Source organism: Coenobita brevimanus, chromosome 50 (assembly GCF_032717465.1).
Source record: "Coenobita brevimanus isolate Jiangsu-jjx chromosome 50, ASM3271746v2, whole genome shotgun sequence".
Lineage (NCBI taxonomy): Eukaryota > Metazoa > Arthropoda > Malacostraca > Decapoda > Coenobitidae > Coenobita > Coenobita brevimanus.
The window spans coordinates 20,029,472-20,046,487 of NC_137003.1; the positions used below are offsets into that span (position 1 = coordinate 20,029,472).

Genomic DNA, 17,016 nt, shown 5'->3' on the forward strand with positions numbered 1-17,016 from the left:
AACCACCCCCAGGACTCCCCAGGGTACCTCGAGTACCGGTACATTAGCCTCTGACCCCTGGATCCTCGAGTGCTATGATTACTGTAATGTGCATCTTGGGTGTTTTTCCCCACCTAGCCACCCTCCTTACGTAGTCACCCTCCTTTTCTCATCACTCCTTTATTCACTTCGTTTATTCTTGTATTTCATCTTCCCCTTCCTCTGCAATTCTCTCCAGCCCTCGCTGTCCCCCAGTTCCCTGTGCTCTTTTCCACTCCTGCTGGGCACGTGCCAAAACCTCAGCACCATGCTTACGTTGTAGCGTTCTATATGCTGCTTTCAGGTACTTCTGGCGTCACAGTTCAAAACTTGTTCAGGGAGGTATCCTTTATCTTCTATGAGCATCTTTAATTCATCTGGGAATACTGTAGCTGCAGCAACATTTGATGATGCAGATTCACCAGTGATTTTTAAGTTATTCTAATTGTACCGTTTCATGTAACTAGCAAGCCATCTTTTGCTTGCCTTAAATTCCTTCTTTTCACCCTCAACTCCGTCACTGTAGTGCTGATAGAGGCTTAGTGCTTTTTCCTGCAAAATTCTCGCATCAACTGGGACATGTTTCTGTGTCATGTCCTGTAGCCACACACTTATTGCTTTCTTTGTCTTTGCAAGCATTTTATCCCTCACCATAGGGAGCATTTTTGCCGTTGTTGGATCTGCAGTAACACCTCTATGAATTTCTGTTTCTTTCTGCTTTATTTTTTGAATGCTACATTCATTTTTACCGACTTTGCCCCCGACTTCAGCCAACGACATTCCACTTTTCTTAAATCTCTATTATCTCTGCCAATGATAACTCCTTACACTCTCTCTTTGGCTTAAAAGGATTGCTTTTATCCTTTACTTGTTTCTTGGGAGCCATTTTTCACCTACACGATGAAAGTACAGTAGAGCTGTATACACGAGAAGGGCGATGACGACGTAAGTAGCCAACTGCCTGGTGTTTACATTAAGACTGGCGGAGTGGCGGGAATGTCTGTGGGTGTGGGTGTGGGTGTGCTAACTGTAGCAATAAAAGAAGTGTGCGTTGCGGGCCAATTTCAAATAAGTTAGTGTACTGTGCAGTATTATAATAAGTTTGATCCACGGAAACTTAAATCCGAGGATGCAAATTCCGCGAATAACTAGGGTATACTATATATATATATATATATATATATATATATATATATATATATATATATATATATATATATATATATATATAGACAGATAAAGTGTGTGTGTGTGTGTGTGTGTGTGTGTGTGTGTGTAATTTGTCAATTAGTATTTTTTTCTGAACTCAGTTGCCTATCTAAGTATCTCTTATCATATATGGAAAACGTTATTTTCACACTTCAGTCGAATATCTCCATTATTTTAAGGTGAGTGATTGCCACTATCTTTGGCTCACTTCTCCATTAACTTATCCAATTAATGTGCAGTCCCACATCTTTTCAAGCTTTAAAACAAACAGCTTGTAAAACTCCATATCACTGCCCATGACTGCACTGGAGTGAGCTCCAACATACCTGACCTTTTTCTTACTAGTAAGCCACTACGTACATTGTCAAACCTAGGTCTCCACTCGACTTTAGATCCCAGCTTAATCTCAGCAACGTGTCCTGTCAACAGTAACAGCTGTGGACGCACTCCTTTGTGGGCATCATCGTCTGTTTCACAATTGGCGAGTTAGTCACGGACTTTAATTAACCTTGGGCGAAACCAAACATAATACTCCCTGCCATCCTTTCCCACTCGTTCACCAGGCAGGCATTCCAGCTACCTGGGTAGTGAGTTTCAGGTGCAAGTAAACAAATTTGTGATGGCTTCTTAAGTAATAACGAAGATAACAACATGTGCTCATTATCGCTGTCAATACATCTGGAAGTAATGAGAAGATGTGTATCAGAAGTATGCAGTTCAACTTAAAATTAATAACCCGATATCAGACAACTGAAATGTGTCAGTGACAGCACACAACACAATCAGTTCGATCAGTTGTTTTTCGCAGGTGACCTGAGGTAGCAATGTATAACTTACAGATTTTGATGTTGAGCCACTAGTACATTACCTTCATGGATTTAGTTGGATAAATGTATCTGAAATGTCGTTAAAATCATAACTAAATTTTGTGACTTATGAATTTTGGGTCATGTAAAAATTAGCATCTTACCTTTCCCAATTATGTTTACACCCTCCTCCCACACTGACCCTCGTGTACCTTGCATCTCCTTCTTCTAACTAATGGAGGAGGCTGTGGCGCAATGGTTAGCATCTTCAGCCAATAGTTTTCAGAGCCCAGTCTTACTTCTGGGGCCAGTCACACTTTTGGATATTTTTTTTTTTTCTGTCCTTGTCTATTTGGAAAACTATAATATGAGTCTTACAAACCGTCGTGTTGTGGAAGGTTGAGACTTAGCAAAAACTGATTGTTTGCCATAATGATTCTCATACAGTCGATGAGCAGTAATCTGAGCCTTCTTTTCCCACCATTGCCAATTGGATCACCTGTGCAGTGACTATACTGACTACAATAAGTGGTTATTGACCAGAGGCAGCTACTGTAAGTAACTAGGCAATTTTTTCAAAGAATGCTGATATCAAAAACAAAGTAAATTAATTAACTCTCTCTTTCACAGTAAGTTTCAATAAATTTCCTGTTCGACAACACATCGGCTTTCTCCCCTCCCACCTACCCACTGCGCACTCCAAAAAAGTGTATTATCGGCTTATTTTCGCCACCCAAACATATTTATTTTGCCATAAAACCTACATACTCCTATTCGTCGATGTTGTTCTACATGATAAGCAAGAAAAAAAAGAAAACAAAAAACACACTATACATACATTAGGGCGGTGTGAATAAACATTCAGGAACATTCACCTCACTTCCCAACATAATATTCGAATGTTTCCTAACACATCTCTAAATGTTATACATCGTTTGAAAGAGAATTTTATTAGCTTTCGAATGGTCCAATTGGCACTTTGATAAGAGGTATGATTTTCGAGTACTAAGCGAAAAATTTAAACCTTTTTTCTTACAGACAACAGAGGTTTTATTCAGGGAGCTTTTGCGAAAAACTTTTCTCGGCCGTGTTATTTTGTTTTCATCATCTTATGCAGAATTTCATGGGCTTTCATATGATGTAATCAGAGTTCTCCAACACCTCATAGTTTTCGAGAAAAATGCATAAAACTTCAGTGTACCCACCCACACACTGACCTGCAGTAAGCCACAGTCACTTACGGTATTTTCCCCATAGCGCACAAACATTTTTATGCTTGCTAGGAATGCTTTTTTGGTTTTACTCCAATTACTATTGTCAAAATATATCCGGTTTTCTTTCTAGTCCTCTCAGAAACCACACATGAGCACTACACCTGTTGTTAGCAACTGAAACTGAAGTTGTACATATTTCCCTGCCATTTGTGTTTATGTAAATAACAATATATATATATATATATATATATATATATATATATATATATATATATATATATATATATATATATATATTGTAAATATACTGATATAAAAACAGGTAAATAGATGAATAAAAGAAATAAATCACTTACTTGCTCTAGTGGCGATGCTGTTCCTGCAGAGCCAGATGGGTTTGGAGGTGAGGAGTTTTGTACTGTGTGTGTGTGTGTGTGTGTGTGTGTGTGTGTGTGTGTGTGTGTGTGTGTGTGTGTGTGTGTGCTCCACAAGTGAAGATATCAGTCAGCATGGTACCGCTCGAAACAATCATCTACGCAAAGCTGCAGATCACGTACAGGACACATGTTTCTTGTGTCCTTCCTCACCCCCAACCTGAAGCACAGGGTACACCTGAGCCTCTTTCCACTGGGGATCCTCACCCGGTGGTGGCCCAGAGTGTGGTCCAACCTGATGTCATGGTCAATCACATGGTGACGCTTGGTTGGTTGCCCTGGCACTCCCTGGTCCTGTCGTGCAAAAGGGGCAGCTGCAAGCCCAGGCTCGGGTTCTCCCGACGGACCAGCAACTAGAGGTGGTGGCATTGCTGGCACCCGTGGTTGTCCTCTTGCAGGTGGTTCTGGTGCTGGCACCCGTGGTGGTCCTCCTGCATGCAGTGCTGGTGCTGGCACCCGTGGTGGTCCTCCTGCAGGTGGTTCTGGTGCTGGCACCCGTGGTGGTCCTCCTGCAGGTGGTTCTGGTGCTGGCACCCATGGTGGTCCTCCTGCAGGTGGTTCTGGTGCTGGCACCCATGGTGGTCCTCCTGCATGCAGTGCTGGTGCTGGCACCTGTGGTGGTCCTCCTGCATGCAGTGCTGGTGCTGGCACCCGTGGTGGTCCTCCTGCATGCAGTGCTGGTGTTGGCACCCGTGGTGGTCCTCCTGCATGCAGTGCTGATGCTGGCACCCGTGGTGGTCCTCCTGCAGGCGGTGCTGGTGACAGTGCTGGCACCCGTGGTAGTCCCCCTGCAGGTGGTGGTGGTGGTTGCACCTGTCCTGGTGCTGGTACCGGTGCCTACCAGTGCCAAGTCTTGGTGGTCCTGGCCATCGGGTTGGAAGCTCTGGGGCGTGATGGATTACATGACCGGACGTGAGCCAATTCTCTTCATTGAAATGCAGAAGATCATAGATGATCTGCTCCACAAATTCAAGAAGTTTTACTGTCCCGAGTCTGTACTTCTTGTACAAGGCGAACGCATTGAGGTGTTCCACATCAACGAAACAGAAGGTGATCTTCATCCACTTGATGGTTTGCCATTGGATGGGGTAGTACTGGATCATCTGGTTGAAATGATCTACCCAACCCATGTACCTGCTGTAGTCCTCCACAATGACGGGCATGTTGACAACGTTCTTCACATAGGCTGTCCTTCCAACATGACCCTGCAGCTTCCCTCGAACCCTCTTTGGAATGGTGTTGGTGCTGTGGAAGGTGAAGACCATGTTGACAATGTGCTTGTCCTTCCACAGCAACACAAGCACATTCTTATGCCTGTATGCAACACCCCCTTCAGGCAGGCTCTTAGTCCTGGCAATGGCCTGCAGCTGGTGTGGCACTCCTCTAGGCATCCGTAGGATCCCACACACATAGATGCCTGCAGTGAAGAGTCGTTTGCACAGGGCTACAGAATTCAAGTAGTCGTCCATGAACAACTTGTAGCCCTGGTCCTTCAGTGGTTCCACAAGGCCCCATGTGGTGTTCTTGAGGGTCCACTGTACCCCAGTGTAGACCTCGAGGTTCCACATGTAGCCCGAGGACAACTAAGCCACCATATAAAGCTTAATGGAGTACTTGGTGGGCTTCTGGGGGTTGCAGACACTGACAGACAGCTTATCCTTCCACCCCAGAGAGCCCTCATGAAGGCTGAGATGCTCCTCGGGTTGGTAGGTGGTCTGGACCCGCTGAAGGAGGTACTCCATGACCGTGCGAACTCTGAGGAGCCGATCTTGGTTGTCCTGGGTATGGCGAATGGGTTAAAGGTGTTGAAGTGCTTGAGGATGGCACTGAAGCACCTTCCACTCATCATTCACCGGGACCTTGGATAGTCGTGTAGGTTGTTGCTCCTCCAGTAGTGCCTGATGGTTGGGATGTGCACATCCCCCATGAACAGGTATAATCCCAGGGACATGGCCATCTCTTCATTGCAGGAGAACCAGACATCCAAATGGGTCCCCAGGAATGTGGCGTACTGGTTGGTCTCCACAGTGAGACACTGTAGGACAACAACTTGTGATCGAAGAAGAGCTGGAAAAACTGCAACAGAGTTGTTGGGATATCCACCTTGATTCCTGGGGAGCCAGTGAATGGGCTGTTGTTCAGTGTGAATGGGCCACTGCTCCACCTGGGATCATCGTCGGCGACGGTGGTGGCGGTGGCACTGGGGCAGCCTTCTGACACCCTTCGGCCTGCCCTCTGACCCCTTGGCCATCCCCCATGACCAGGCAGCAGACCATGGCGCCCTCATCTAGGAGGGGACGGGTTGGACAAGGATGAGGACAAGACAGAGGGTTCTGGGGACATCATTCTCCTCGGCCTGGCCAGGAAGGATGTCACTGTAGCGTCCTGCACGGCAGACGAGGGTGGAGGGGCCAGCAACACATACGATGGCCCAGCTTCTGGTGACACTGGCTCGGCCAAGGGGTCAGAGGGGCCTGGAGGTGGAGAGGGGATGAAGACAGCACTGCGATTGGCAGGTCCTAGAGGTAGCAAGTGCTCCGCAGTCTGTCCCGTCGCCAACAGTGGTGTTTACCCCCTTAGTGGAAGGCACCGGGACAGAGCCACTGGAGAGCCGGGGGACGGGATCTCAATCCATTCCTCCACCCCAGACCTGTCGTTATTGCTCTCACTCTCCATCTTAATCTCGTCGAAGAGCTTCTGCCATTGCATTGTGCCAACCCCTGCTGCATGCATCAAATACATTTTGTAGCAAGCCAACTGGTGAACAACGTTGCTGTGCTAGGGTAGTGTGCTGAAGTAAAGCAATCAATATATTGTATTCACTGCCAGCCAAGGACTTTGCTCGACACTGGCACAACGCAAAGGATTCATGATATACAAGTCTGTCTATCTATCTATATACCTAGGCTGCTTCCCCCAAGGAAAGAAACCAGACTTACCCGTTAGTAACTACGACTTCCCTTTGGGAGGTCCGGAGCTAATGTGGAAGCTTGATAATCCTAGCATCCCATAAAATCATAGATATACAAGTATGTCCTTGAAAAACATCATCCGCTAGACCCAAGTTAGATCGCAGGTAGTGAATTCCTACTGTACGTGACCTATGGAACATGTACATTTACTGTTGTGTGAAAGTATATTGTTTTTCTCATAAATTGATAGATTTGCTTATCTCATGTGAAAAAAAAAACACATAAACAGTGCACCGCATGCTCGTAATTAAAATATCGTCTGATAGACCTGAGTTACCACATGGGTGGTGAACACCTACATGACCTACAGAACACGTGCACATTCTGTTGTGTGAAAGTATATTGTTTTTCTCATATATTGATAGATTTGGTTATGTCTCATGTGAAAAGAAGAAAAACGTAAACAGTGCACTGCATGCTCGTAACAAATTCTCGTGTGCAAGACAGATAGCACTACCTTTGCACTGTCTCAGACCTAGTAGACGATATTTTCATTATAAGCACGCGGTGCACTGTTTCCTTTTTTTTTTTTTCACATGACACATAACCAAATCTATCAATAATGAGTACACCAATATACTTTCACACAACAGTACATGCACGTGTTCACGTAGGAATTCACTACCTGTGCACTAACTCAGGTCTAGCAAACAATACTTTTATCACAATCACACGGTGCACTGGTTCCCTTTTTTCTAACATTAGACATAAACAAATCTATCAATTTATGAGTAAACCAATATACTTTCACACAATAGTACATGCACCTGTTCTGTAGGTCACGTAAGAGTTCGCTACCTGTGTGTTAACTCAGGTCTAGCAGACGATATTTTTATTACAAGCACATGGTGCACTGTGTCCTTTTCTTTCACATTAGACATAACCAGCGCTATTAATTTATGAGTAAAGCAATATAATTTCACACAACACTACATGCATGTGTTCTGTAGGTCATGTACGTGTTAACTACGTATGTGCTAACTCAGGTCTAGCAGACAATATTTTTATTACTAGGACACGCTTCACTTTTTATGTTTTATTTCACATTAGACAAAATCAAATCTATCAGTTTATGAGAAACAAATTATGTTTCACCACTACAGTACAAGAACATGCTCTGTAGGTCACATGTACAATATCTCGGGTATTGCAGATGATATTTTCTGACGAGAACATGGTGCATTTTTTACGTTATTTATTTCACCAGAGAGATAGCCCAATCTATCAATTTATGAGACACATTATATTCTCTGCACTATGGTATATGAATGTGCTCTGTAGGTCACATGTGCTCTGCCTCACATCTTGCAGACAATAATTTGTTACGAACACTTGATGCACTGTTTATGTTATTTCACACAAGTATAGGATATATATATCACTATATTACTAATACTTATGTATTTCACACAACACGCCTACAGAATAAATATAACAATAATAATGGAAATCCCTAAAACTCCTCTATTTTATTCCCTTCCTGACAACAGCGTGCCATGGCTGTAGGGCATACGTGACACATGCCCGAGCCAAAATTTTGTTATGAACACTCGTTGCACTGTAATCCTATTTATTACACTATAACACTATCCCAGATATATCAGCATATAACAATGATTTCATCAACACCTCGGCAATTATTCCAATCATGACCACGCTGTGTCATGACTGTACGGCAGTTTCCCGCCTCCCTCTAAGCTGCTGCACGTGTTTCACCATTTCCTTGCACACTAGGTATTGTACATTATATTCAGATGATTCACTGCCACTATTTTTAGTGTTAAATACTCACATTTGGTGCAGGGTAGAGGCAGTGTAGTTCTGGGGCCAGGGTTAGAAACAGTAGCACAATCTTTGTTGGCCCAATGGCTGATAACAGCCAGGAACACTTCACAAACACCTAAATTCCTATTGCAAACACCAAATCTAATGACAATAGTGCCCTAAAACTAAACATAAGCACTATTTGTTTAGCGAATTATGTCACATGGCCGGGACAGGGGTTAGAGAGGAGTTAAAGGGACAAGGGACTGCAGGCTACCTTCCCCACTGATAGCTCGTGTGGTACTGCAAAACCTTTATGCACTGTAGTGGGTATCAGGACCCACTTTTGCCAACTCATTACTTTTGACGACAGCCGGGGAAGCTATGATGCCTCCCAAAATGATGCATATCAACCGAGAACTTTTTGGGGGGTGAATTTTTAAATGATTTTCTGATGCAAAATGCATCACTGTGCATTTATGAGGAAAGACCCTAATGACGCCAAATACATCACTGTGTACAAAGGGATTAAATGACAGTCATGTGCTATATACCATACAAGAAATATTTTAACCTCCCTAGTCCATATTCCTTGCCTACTCCTAACAGAAGTTTTCACCCAAAAGCCCTCAAACAGTCTCCTTTTTTAACCCCCATTCTATTCACTTTCTTTGTACTTCGATTTTTTCTGTATATTTCACTCCTGTCATAACATACTGATGAAAAGAAACTCTCAATGAAATCTTACAAAAAATATTCAGCAGTGCATAATCAGCAGCAGTACTTGGAGAGTACAAAACCTGCGCCCACCAATCTGCCTAAGAACCAAGACTTAGACTTGCCCCATAACCAATTGCTCTTAAAATTGAATTAATTTTTGCATGCCTGGCCTTTAATTGTTTCAATTGACCTCTTCTGTTACCTCGGTATTTGACTGATTCTTCCTAAAATCGAATCACTTTATCCTTGCCTTACCCTGATTCCACCCTTCGAATTTGGTCTATATCGGATAAAAACTATTTATGTTGACCTTGCCATCTAACCCTCTACAAAGTAGGCTATAGTCGAAATCTGATCAAAAGTGTTTTATTTATATTTTTCATACATAAACATGTGGACCGAAATTTGACCTAGCCCTGTGACCTTAACATCTGATCGAGTGTTCTCAAATTTAATGCATTTCTTCTTGTATCACCCTCAATATTTCCATTACATTTAAATAGACTTATAATAAATTTTTTATTGATCGTGCCAGGTCAGTTTTGTCTTATCCTTGTTATCTTGACCTTTTCTAACCTGTCGTTAAAAATACACCTTTATCTGCCCCTTAACACTCCCACAAAAATTTGATTTGAGTTTTGAGTTCCATGCTATGCGATGAAATTCTTACTCTCCTGCCTTCTTTTTCTTTACACATTCATCACATCTTGTGGAACCTACATTTTGGAAACCTGACGACTTTTCATCACGTAAATTTACATACACCGTAGAATTCGAAGGAAATGGCCATCGGGCATACACTGACTGTAAATTGCCAACGAATAGATTAAAACTACGTAGCAATTTTGTTGCAGGTGCAGAGCATTGGTGGAATTCGGACTGTATGACAAATGGATGAGGTTCTCGCTGGCTAACACCTCGTCCTGCCTCAACGCGCCCAGAACCATCACCGTCACCAAAGTCCTCTCCCTCAGCAACTTTACGGTAACAAACCATCCTACTGGATTACAGAATCAGAGAATAATAACAGTCACAATAGGGCATGTACTCATTTTTCACAGCAGGCTACCCTCACGTACCTCGTTTACAACTTTTGAATGCCATATTATATTTCACCATTCTCATGGCCTGTTTTGTTGGCCTTTACACATTTTTTGTGTGTTTTTGTTATCTTTTATACATTTTTATGCCTGCTTTCGTTATCTTTTAAACAGACATCTGTTATCACTGTTAAATTCAAGTAACCGTATTTGTTACTTTCATGCATTCTTGTGGCAACTTTTATCCTTATACATTCTTGTGGCAACTTTTATCCTTATACATTCTTGTGGCCTCTTTTGTTATCTTTTAAATATTCATCTGTGTGTCTTCTTATCTTTCATTCATTCTTGTGTGCGCTTTTGTTCTTATAATTTCTTGTGGCCGCTTTTGTTATCTTTTATACATACTTTTATCAGCTCTTGTCTTTTATACATTCTTGCATGCGTTTTCTGTATCCCTTTTAAAGCTTGCATAATTACATCAGTAACAAAATATTACTGAGTCAAAAGCAAAGAATGCTCTTCCAGGAATGGAAAAGGATTGGTAACAAACAGGAATACATGGCTGCCAAGCATAGAGCTAGAAAGGAGGCATATAAGGGAAAATCGGAGTCTCAGAGACTTACTGGATAACCTATATTCCGTTGAAAAAAAGAACATGGTACGTAAGATGGTAAATCACATGAAGAAGGAAAACAGGGGTATACGTGAGCAAAATGTGAAGAATGATGAAGGAAAGGGAGTGGTGGACAATGACGAGATTAAAGACATCTAGAGAGAGCATTATAACTGGTTGCTGAATGAGGAGTTTGACTGGAATAGAGAGGGTGTGGAGTCAACAGATCCAGTGTATGGCCCTTGACCTTTGATCGATGCTGCTACTGTAAGCATGGCAATAGGCAGGATGCAGTTGGGGAAGGTTACAGGTGTGTCTGTGTTGACTGCTGAAATGCTGAAGGCCTCAGGAGATACAGGAGTGGGTTTAGTTACTAATTTGATAAATACGATTATACGTGTGTTGTCTCAGATGACTGGCTGAAGTGTGTGATTGTAAATGTGTACAAAGGAAAGTTGATGCCCTGTAAAGAAAAGTTATAAAGACATAAATCTTTTGGGCCAGACAGTGAAGGTAATGGAGAGAGTCCTAGAAGGTATGATTAAGGAAGAGTGAATACTGATGAGATGCACATCGCGTTTATGCCAGGCAAAGGGACCACTGATGCCTCGTTCATGCTTTGACAGTTTCAAGGATAATACATAGGAAATGAAACGGATCTGTACTTCGTTTTTGGTGATTTGGGTAATGAGAAAATTTGGGCTCGAGGAGTGGCAAGTCAGAATGATTATGTCTATGGATGTGGGTGCTCGCACCCAGGTGACAGTGAACAGAGATTTGAGTGATTAGTCTTCCGTGAATGTTGACGTGCATCAGGGGTCAGTCTTGAGCTCCTTATTGTTTGTCATGGTGTTTGAAGCTCTCTCACAAGACTTAATTCCATTGGGAGATTTTGTATGCTGATGCCTATATGTTAATTCCAGAGAATGAAAGGGGAGCGGAGGAAAGGTTTAGGAAATTGAAAAACGGAATGGGGCACAAGGGTTTGATAGTAAATGCAGATAAAACAAAAGTGATGATACTGTATCTAGGGCTGGTGGCAGTACTGTCAAGACAGAGGGAGAGTCTCCATGTGCGGTTTGCCACAAGGGTGTGTGAAGTAACTCCATATCAAGCAGTATTTGTGATAAGTGGGTGCGTAAGAGGTGAAATGGTATTAGAGGTAGACAGACGATAATGCTGATTTCGTGTGTGGTGTGTCGGGGAGAGCGTATAAAGAATGTCAGGCACGAAAGGATTGATCATCCTGGTGAATGTCTTGAGTGTGTGGAAGAATTTTGATTTATGAGATTCAAGTAATGTGCTGGACAGGGGGCTGGAGCTAGCTGTGTGGCTAGGGCTAGGATTGGTTGGAAGAAGTCCAGGGAGATGTTGCCTTTCCTAGCACTGAGAGGGCTCTGCCTCCGTTCTAAGGAATATTTGTATGCTGCATATGTTACGAGTGTAATGTTGTATGGTAGTGAGATCTGGGTAATAAAGGAAGAGGATATTCGTATACTCAAACATACAGAAATGACTATGATTAAATGGATGTGTAATGCATCCTTGAATGCGAGGCTTGGTTGGGGCAAGGTTTACGATTGAAGAGTACAGACAAAGTAAGGATTAGAGTGTACTGGTGTTGTGATGAGAAGGGGTAGACTGAGATTGGTTTGGGAATGTACAAAGGATGGAGAACGAGTGTTGGTGTGTAAAAGTGAGAAGTGTTAACACTAGGGGCAGGGTTGTGTGAGGCAGTATTATCTGTAAACTAGAAAGCGCTGAGAGAGCACGTACAGTCGTCAGCACAAATTCGCTGCAAGCCTGCTCGTGTGATATGGGTCGTTTTGTCTGGCAACGGTGTATGGGAACAAGTTGCCACACAGGCTTTTATACGCTTAAAGACGTGTTTGTACGAGTTAGTACTATAAATCACCCAGAATACAATATTCTTTATATCTGATTAGCGTAAAAATGTGCAAAAGTTGACAGATGAATGCTGTCGAATGGTGAAACTTCTGTTCTCTTCCTCGTATCCATCCCTTGTCCCTCCCCACCCTCCCCTCCTCCTTCCCTCTCCCGCTATCCATCATCTCCACTCCTCTCTCTCTCTCCGCTCTGTCTACATTATATCACCCACAGCGCTAATCTACGTAATAAACCGCACTCTTCTCTATTTCTTGTATATTCCTGTTACCTTCTTGTTCCTCAACATTCGAGAGTTTCATGCCATGCAACAGTCTCTTTTTCCCACTCGTTACTCCAAACATGATGCAGCAGTTCGAAACCTTAGTGTTTCTGACACTGCTTCATGATTCAGTGAACAGTATGAGGAGAATGGGAACATTTTCCTGGGGAAGAAAGAGGGCGAGAAGTAGGAGGAGTGGGCACAAATGTTGGTTTAATTTCGCCTACTGATATAATAGGCACAGACTTCCTGGCTCACTCAAACATATACTAGCAAGGAATACATCACGAGAACGAGACCTGTATGTCCTGGCTGTTGGTAGTGACAAGGGGTGGAGAACAGAAAGACAACTGGAGAGGAGTGGGAAGGAGACAAGGAGGGTAAGAATGGGACTAGAACAGGAAGGAATACTGATAATAAACCTTGGATATAGTTGGCAGTCCTGCAAGCAACTGGGAATATGGCAGACTGGGTTTAGAAAACAGTCGAGAGAATTGCGATACACCAATCAGTTTAGTGCCGTGGATAAATGAATGAAGGTGGAGAGGGTGGGGGGAGGAGACAGTGGAGAGGCATGAAAGTGAGTGGGGGATAGGAGGGAGAGGGAGGGGTGGGGGGAACATCAGGAAGAGTAAGGGGGAAAGAGGGGAAGGAAGCTTAGACACTGTTATAATGAAGAATACCTGAGTATTACGCTCATACGTCGTTCTATAAACTTGTCAACTATTGCATTTTTTACACTAATCAATTTCGGTATACAGAAAATTGTTCTCTAGGCAGTCTCTAGTACCACTTTTGAAAAACATGTCGTTAAAGTCTGTAAAAATCTACGCACAGTCGTCAGCATAAAATCGCTGTAAGTCTACTAGTGTGATGCGAGTCTTTTTGTCTGGCAACAGTGTAAAGGGATGAGTTGCCAGATACACTTTTATACACTTTAACAATGTGTTTTTCAAAAGTGGTACCAGAGACTGCCTAGAATACATTTCTCTGTATACCGTAATTGATTAGCGTAAAAAAGTGCAAGAGATGACAATATTATGGAACGACTTATGAGCATAATACTCTGGTATTCTTCATTATAACAGTGTGTAAGCTCCCTTCCCGTCTCTCCCCCTTACTCTTCCTGATGTCCCCCCCACCCCTCCCTATCCCTCCTACCTCCCACTCACTTTCATGCCTCTCCATTGTCTCCTCTCCCCACCCTCTCTACCTTCATTCATTTATCCACGGCATTAACCCGATTGGCGCATCCCAATTCTCTCTTGACTGTTTTCTAAACCCAGTCTGCCTTATTCCCAGTTGCAGTAATACCAACTATATCCAAGGTTTATTATCTATATTCGTTCCTGTTCTAGTCCCACTCTTACCCTCCTCGTCACTCCTTTTCCCACTCTCCAGTTGTCTTTTCTGTTTCTCCACCCTTTGTCACTACCAACCAGCCGGGAGATAAAGGAACATTGAGGTATCGTTCTTGTGATGCTTATTCCTTGCTAGTATTTGTTTGAGTGAGCCCGGAAGTCTGTGCCTATTATATCAGTAGGCGAAATTAAACAACCATTTGTGCCCACTCCTCCAACTTCTTGCCTTCTCTCTTCCCTAGGAAAATGTTCCCATTCTCCTCATACTGTTCACTGAATCACGAAGCAGTGTCAGAAACACTAAGGTTTCGAACTGCTGCATCATGTTTGGAGTAACGAGTGGGAGGAAGAGACTGTTGCATGGCATGAAACTCTCGAATGTTGAGGAACAAGAAGGTAACAGGAATATACAAGAAATAGAGAAGAGTGCGGTTTATTACGTAGATTAGCGCTGTGGGTGATATAAGGTAGACAGAGCGGAGAGAGAGAGAGAGGAGTGGAGATGATGGATAGCGGGAAAGGGAAGGAGGAGGGGAGGGTGAGGAGGGACAAGAGATGGATACGAGGAAGAGAACAGAAGTTTCACCATTCGACAGCATTCATCTGTCGCCTTTTGCATATTTTTACGCTAATCAGATATAAAGAATATTGTATTCGGGGTGATTTATAGTACTAATTCTTACAAACACGTCTTTAAAGCAAATAAAAGCCTGTGTGGCAACTATTTCCCATACACCGTTGCCAGACAAAAAACGACCCACATCACAAGAGCAGGCTTGCAGCGAATTTGTGCTGACGACTGTACACTTGGCAAGAGTTCCGACTGGACCACTTGGTTGCAGGATTTGGCTAACGTGGCAACAGCACACGCCTCTGTGTGTGTGTGTGTGTGTGTGTGTGTGCGTGTGTGTGTGTACAAGTCCGACAATTGTTCGAATCGCTAAACTTCATCCTCCGAATTATATTATGTGGCCATTGTATTAAGCTATGATATAGGCTAATAAGAATTATGTGATTGTTTGGGATAATGGGCTGTGCACTATACAGTTTATAAAGTCTGAGTTATTTAAAAAAAAAAAAAAAAATCTCTTGCCTTTTAGCGTGAACCACGATACAGGTTGAGTTGTGATTCAGAAACAGAGGGCAAGTTCACCCACAAATGACGCAATGTAGGGGGAAGGGGGGAGTATGGGAGTGAGCTGCCAACAGTTATACATTCTTAATTATTACAATACAGTATAGTTATTAAGGTGTCAATGATATCCTGTATCCTAAATAGCAAAAAAAACATTTATTTTTATTATCTTTATAATGACCTGATTACACAATTTAAACTACACCAAAGATAGGATACCCCCTCCCTCATTAACGGAAAACATTCAGCCTGCTCCACCACCTCAACTCTCTCTCTCTCTCTCTCTCTCTCTCTCTCTCTCTCTCTCAAACTCCTCAGGTGGCTGTCAGTACACAGACACACACACACACACACACACACACACACACACACACACACATATTATCAGTTTGTGCCAATGGGTAATGACGTTCCATTTATAATGTTTACCTAAAATTTAATATTGTGTCAAAATACAAGTGCAATACATAACAATCTCACATTACGGATTATGTTAACCAATAATCAGTACTTATTTGCACAGTCTTTCAGTAATGGTCATGGGGTAGCCATACTCACGGTGATATTTTCGTTAATGATGAAGGTAATCATGTGTTCAGTGGCGGATACCAGTTAGAGGGGAGGTGGCCGCTGACTCCCCCAATCCTCATAGCTACGCTGGTGAGCTGGTCACTGCAGAGGTTACTGTTCCTCCAGTTATGTCAATAATTAAAGTTGACATACTGATGAACAGCGATTTCTTATGAAAAATAGAATTAGCCTATCTGGAACTCTCAAAGTGCATTATGGAGCATATTGTGGGAGCTTTGCAGCTGTCACGTACCAGTCACAATCTTGGCACTTTGTTTCAGTATTACTAGCCTGACAGTGTGCAATGTTAATGAACATGCTATTAATATTAGTTCTGTATGCTTATTTACACTTGGAACAACAGAATTCAAAGCAGGATTTCATTCAGTACACAGAATGCCAAATACAGTAAGTTTGTATGCGTGTGGGTGTGGGACAATACTTCTGGTGGGGGGGGATGGAGCATGGTGAGTATGAAATGTGTAATAATGGTAATATAGGTGTGTGCATGCATGGCTAAGGACGTCCAAGACTGATGTGTAATCTAAGCCTTTAACACTTGATGACACACACCTCAGTATTTATTTAGGTTCTGTTTATAAGCTTGTAGCGTGTTACATAATTATATTATTATGATTATGTTTTGGGGTGGAACCTGAAATATCATACAAAGAAAAACACTGAAGTATTATAATACTGTAATATGAAATCCATATAACATGAATAACTCTTTCTTCCAGGAGCAAATAATGTTATTTTAATGTTCATTACAAAATTACACTGTAGGAGCATCTGTTTTTAATGTTAGCTTACCGGATTCCCTGCAATCAGTTTATTAAGTAATACCGTAGTACAGATTTACTGTAGTACAGATTTATGCAATATATCCATTATATATTGTATTAACTATGTCATGAAGGCTCACATAGTGGACGTTCACATAAACTACTTCGAACAGGCAGCATGTTCAGTTTTTTGTAGTTTGCGAAG

At 42.5% G+C, this 17,016-nt stretch overlaps 1 protein-coding gene across 1 annotated transcript in view; it reads left to right on the plus strand.

Moving 5' to 3' along the window:
* Nucleotides 1-17,016, plus strand: part of LOC145399698 (ionotropic receptor 93a-like) — a 68,830-nt gene that overhangs the window by 35,811 nt on the left and 16,003 nt on the right. The window contains exon 4 of the mRNA XM_080272245.1: nt 9,992-10,121. Coding sequence (XP_080128371.1) covers nt 9,992-10,121 — 130 coding nt within the window. The remainder of the gene's footprint in view (nt 1-9,991; nt 10,122-17,016) is intronic.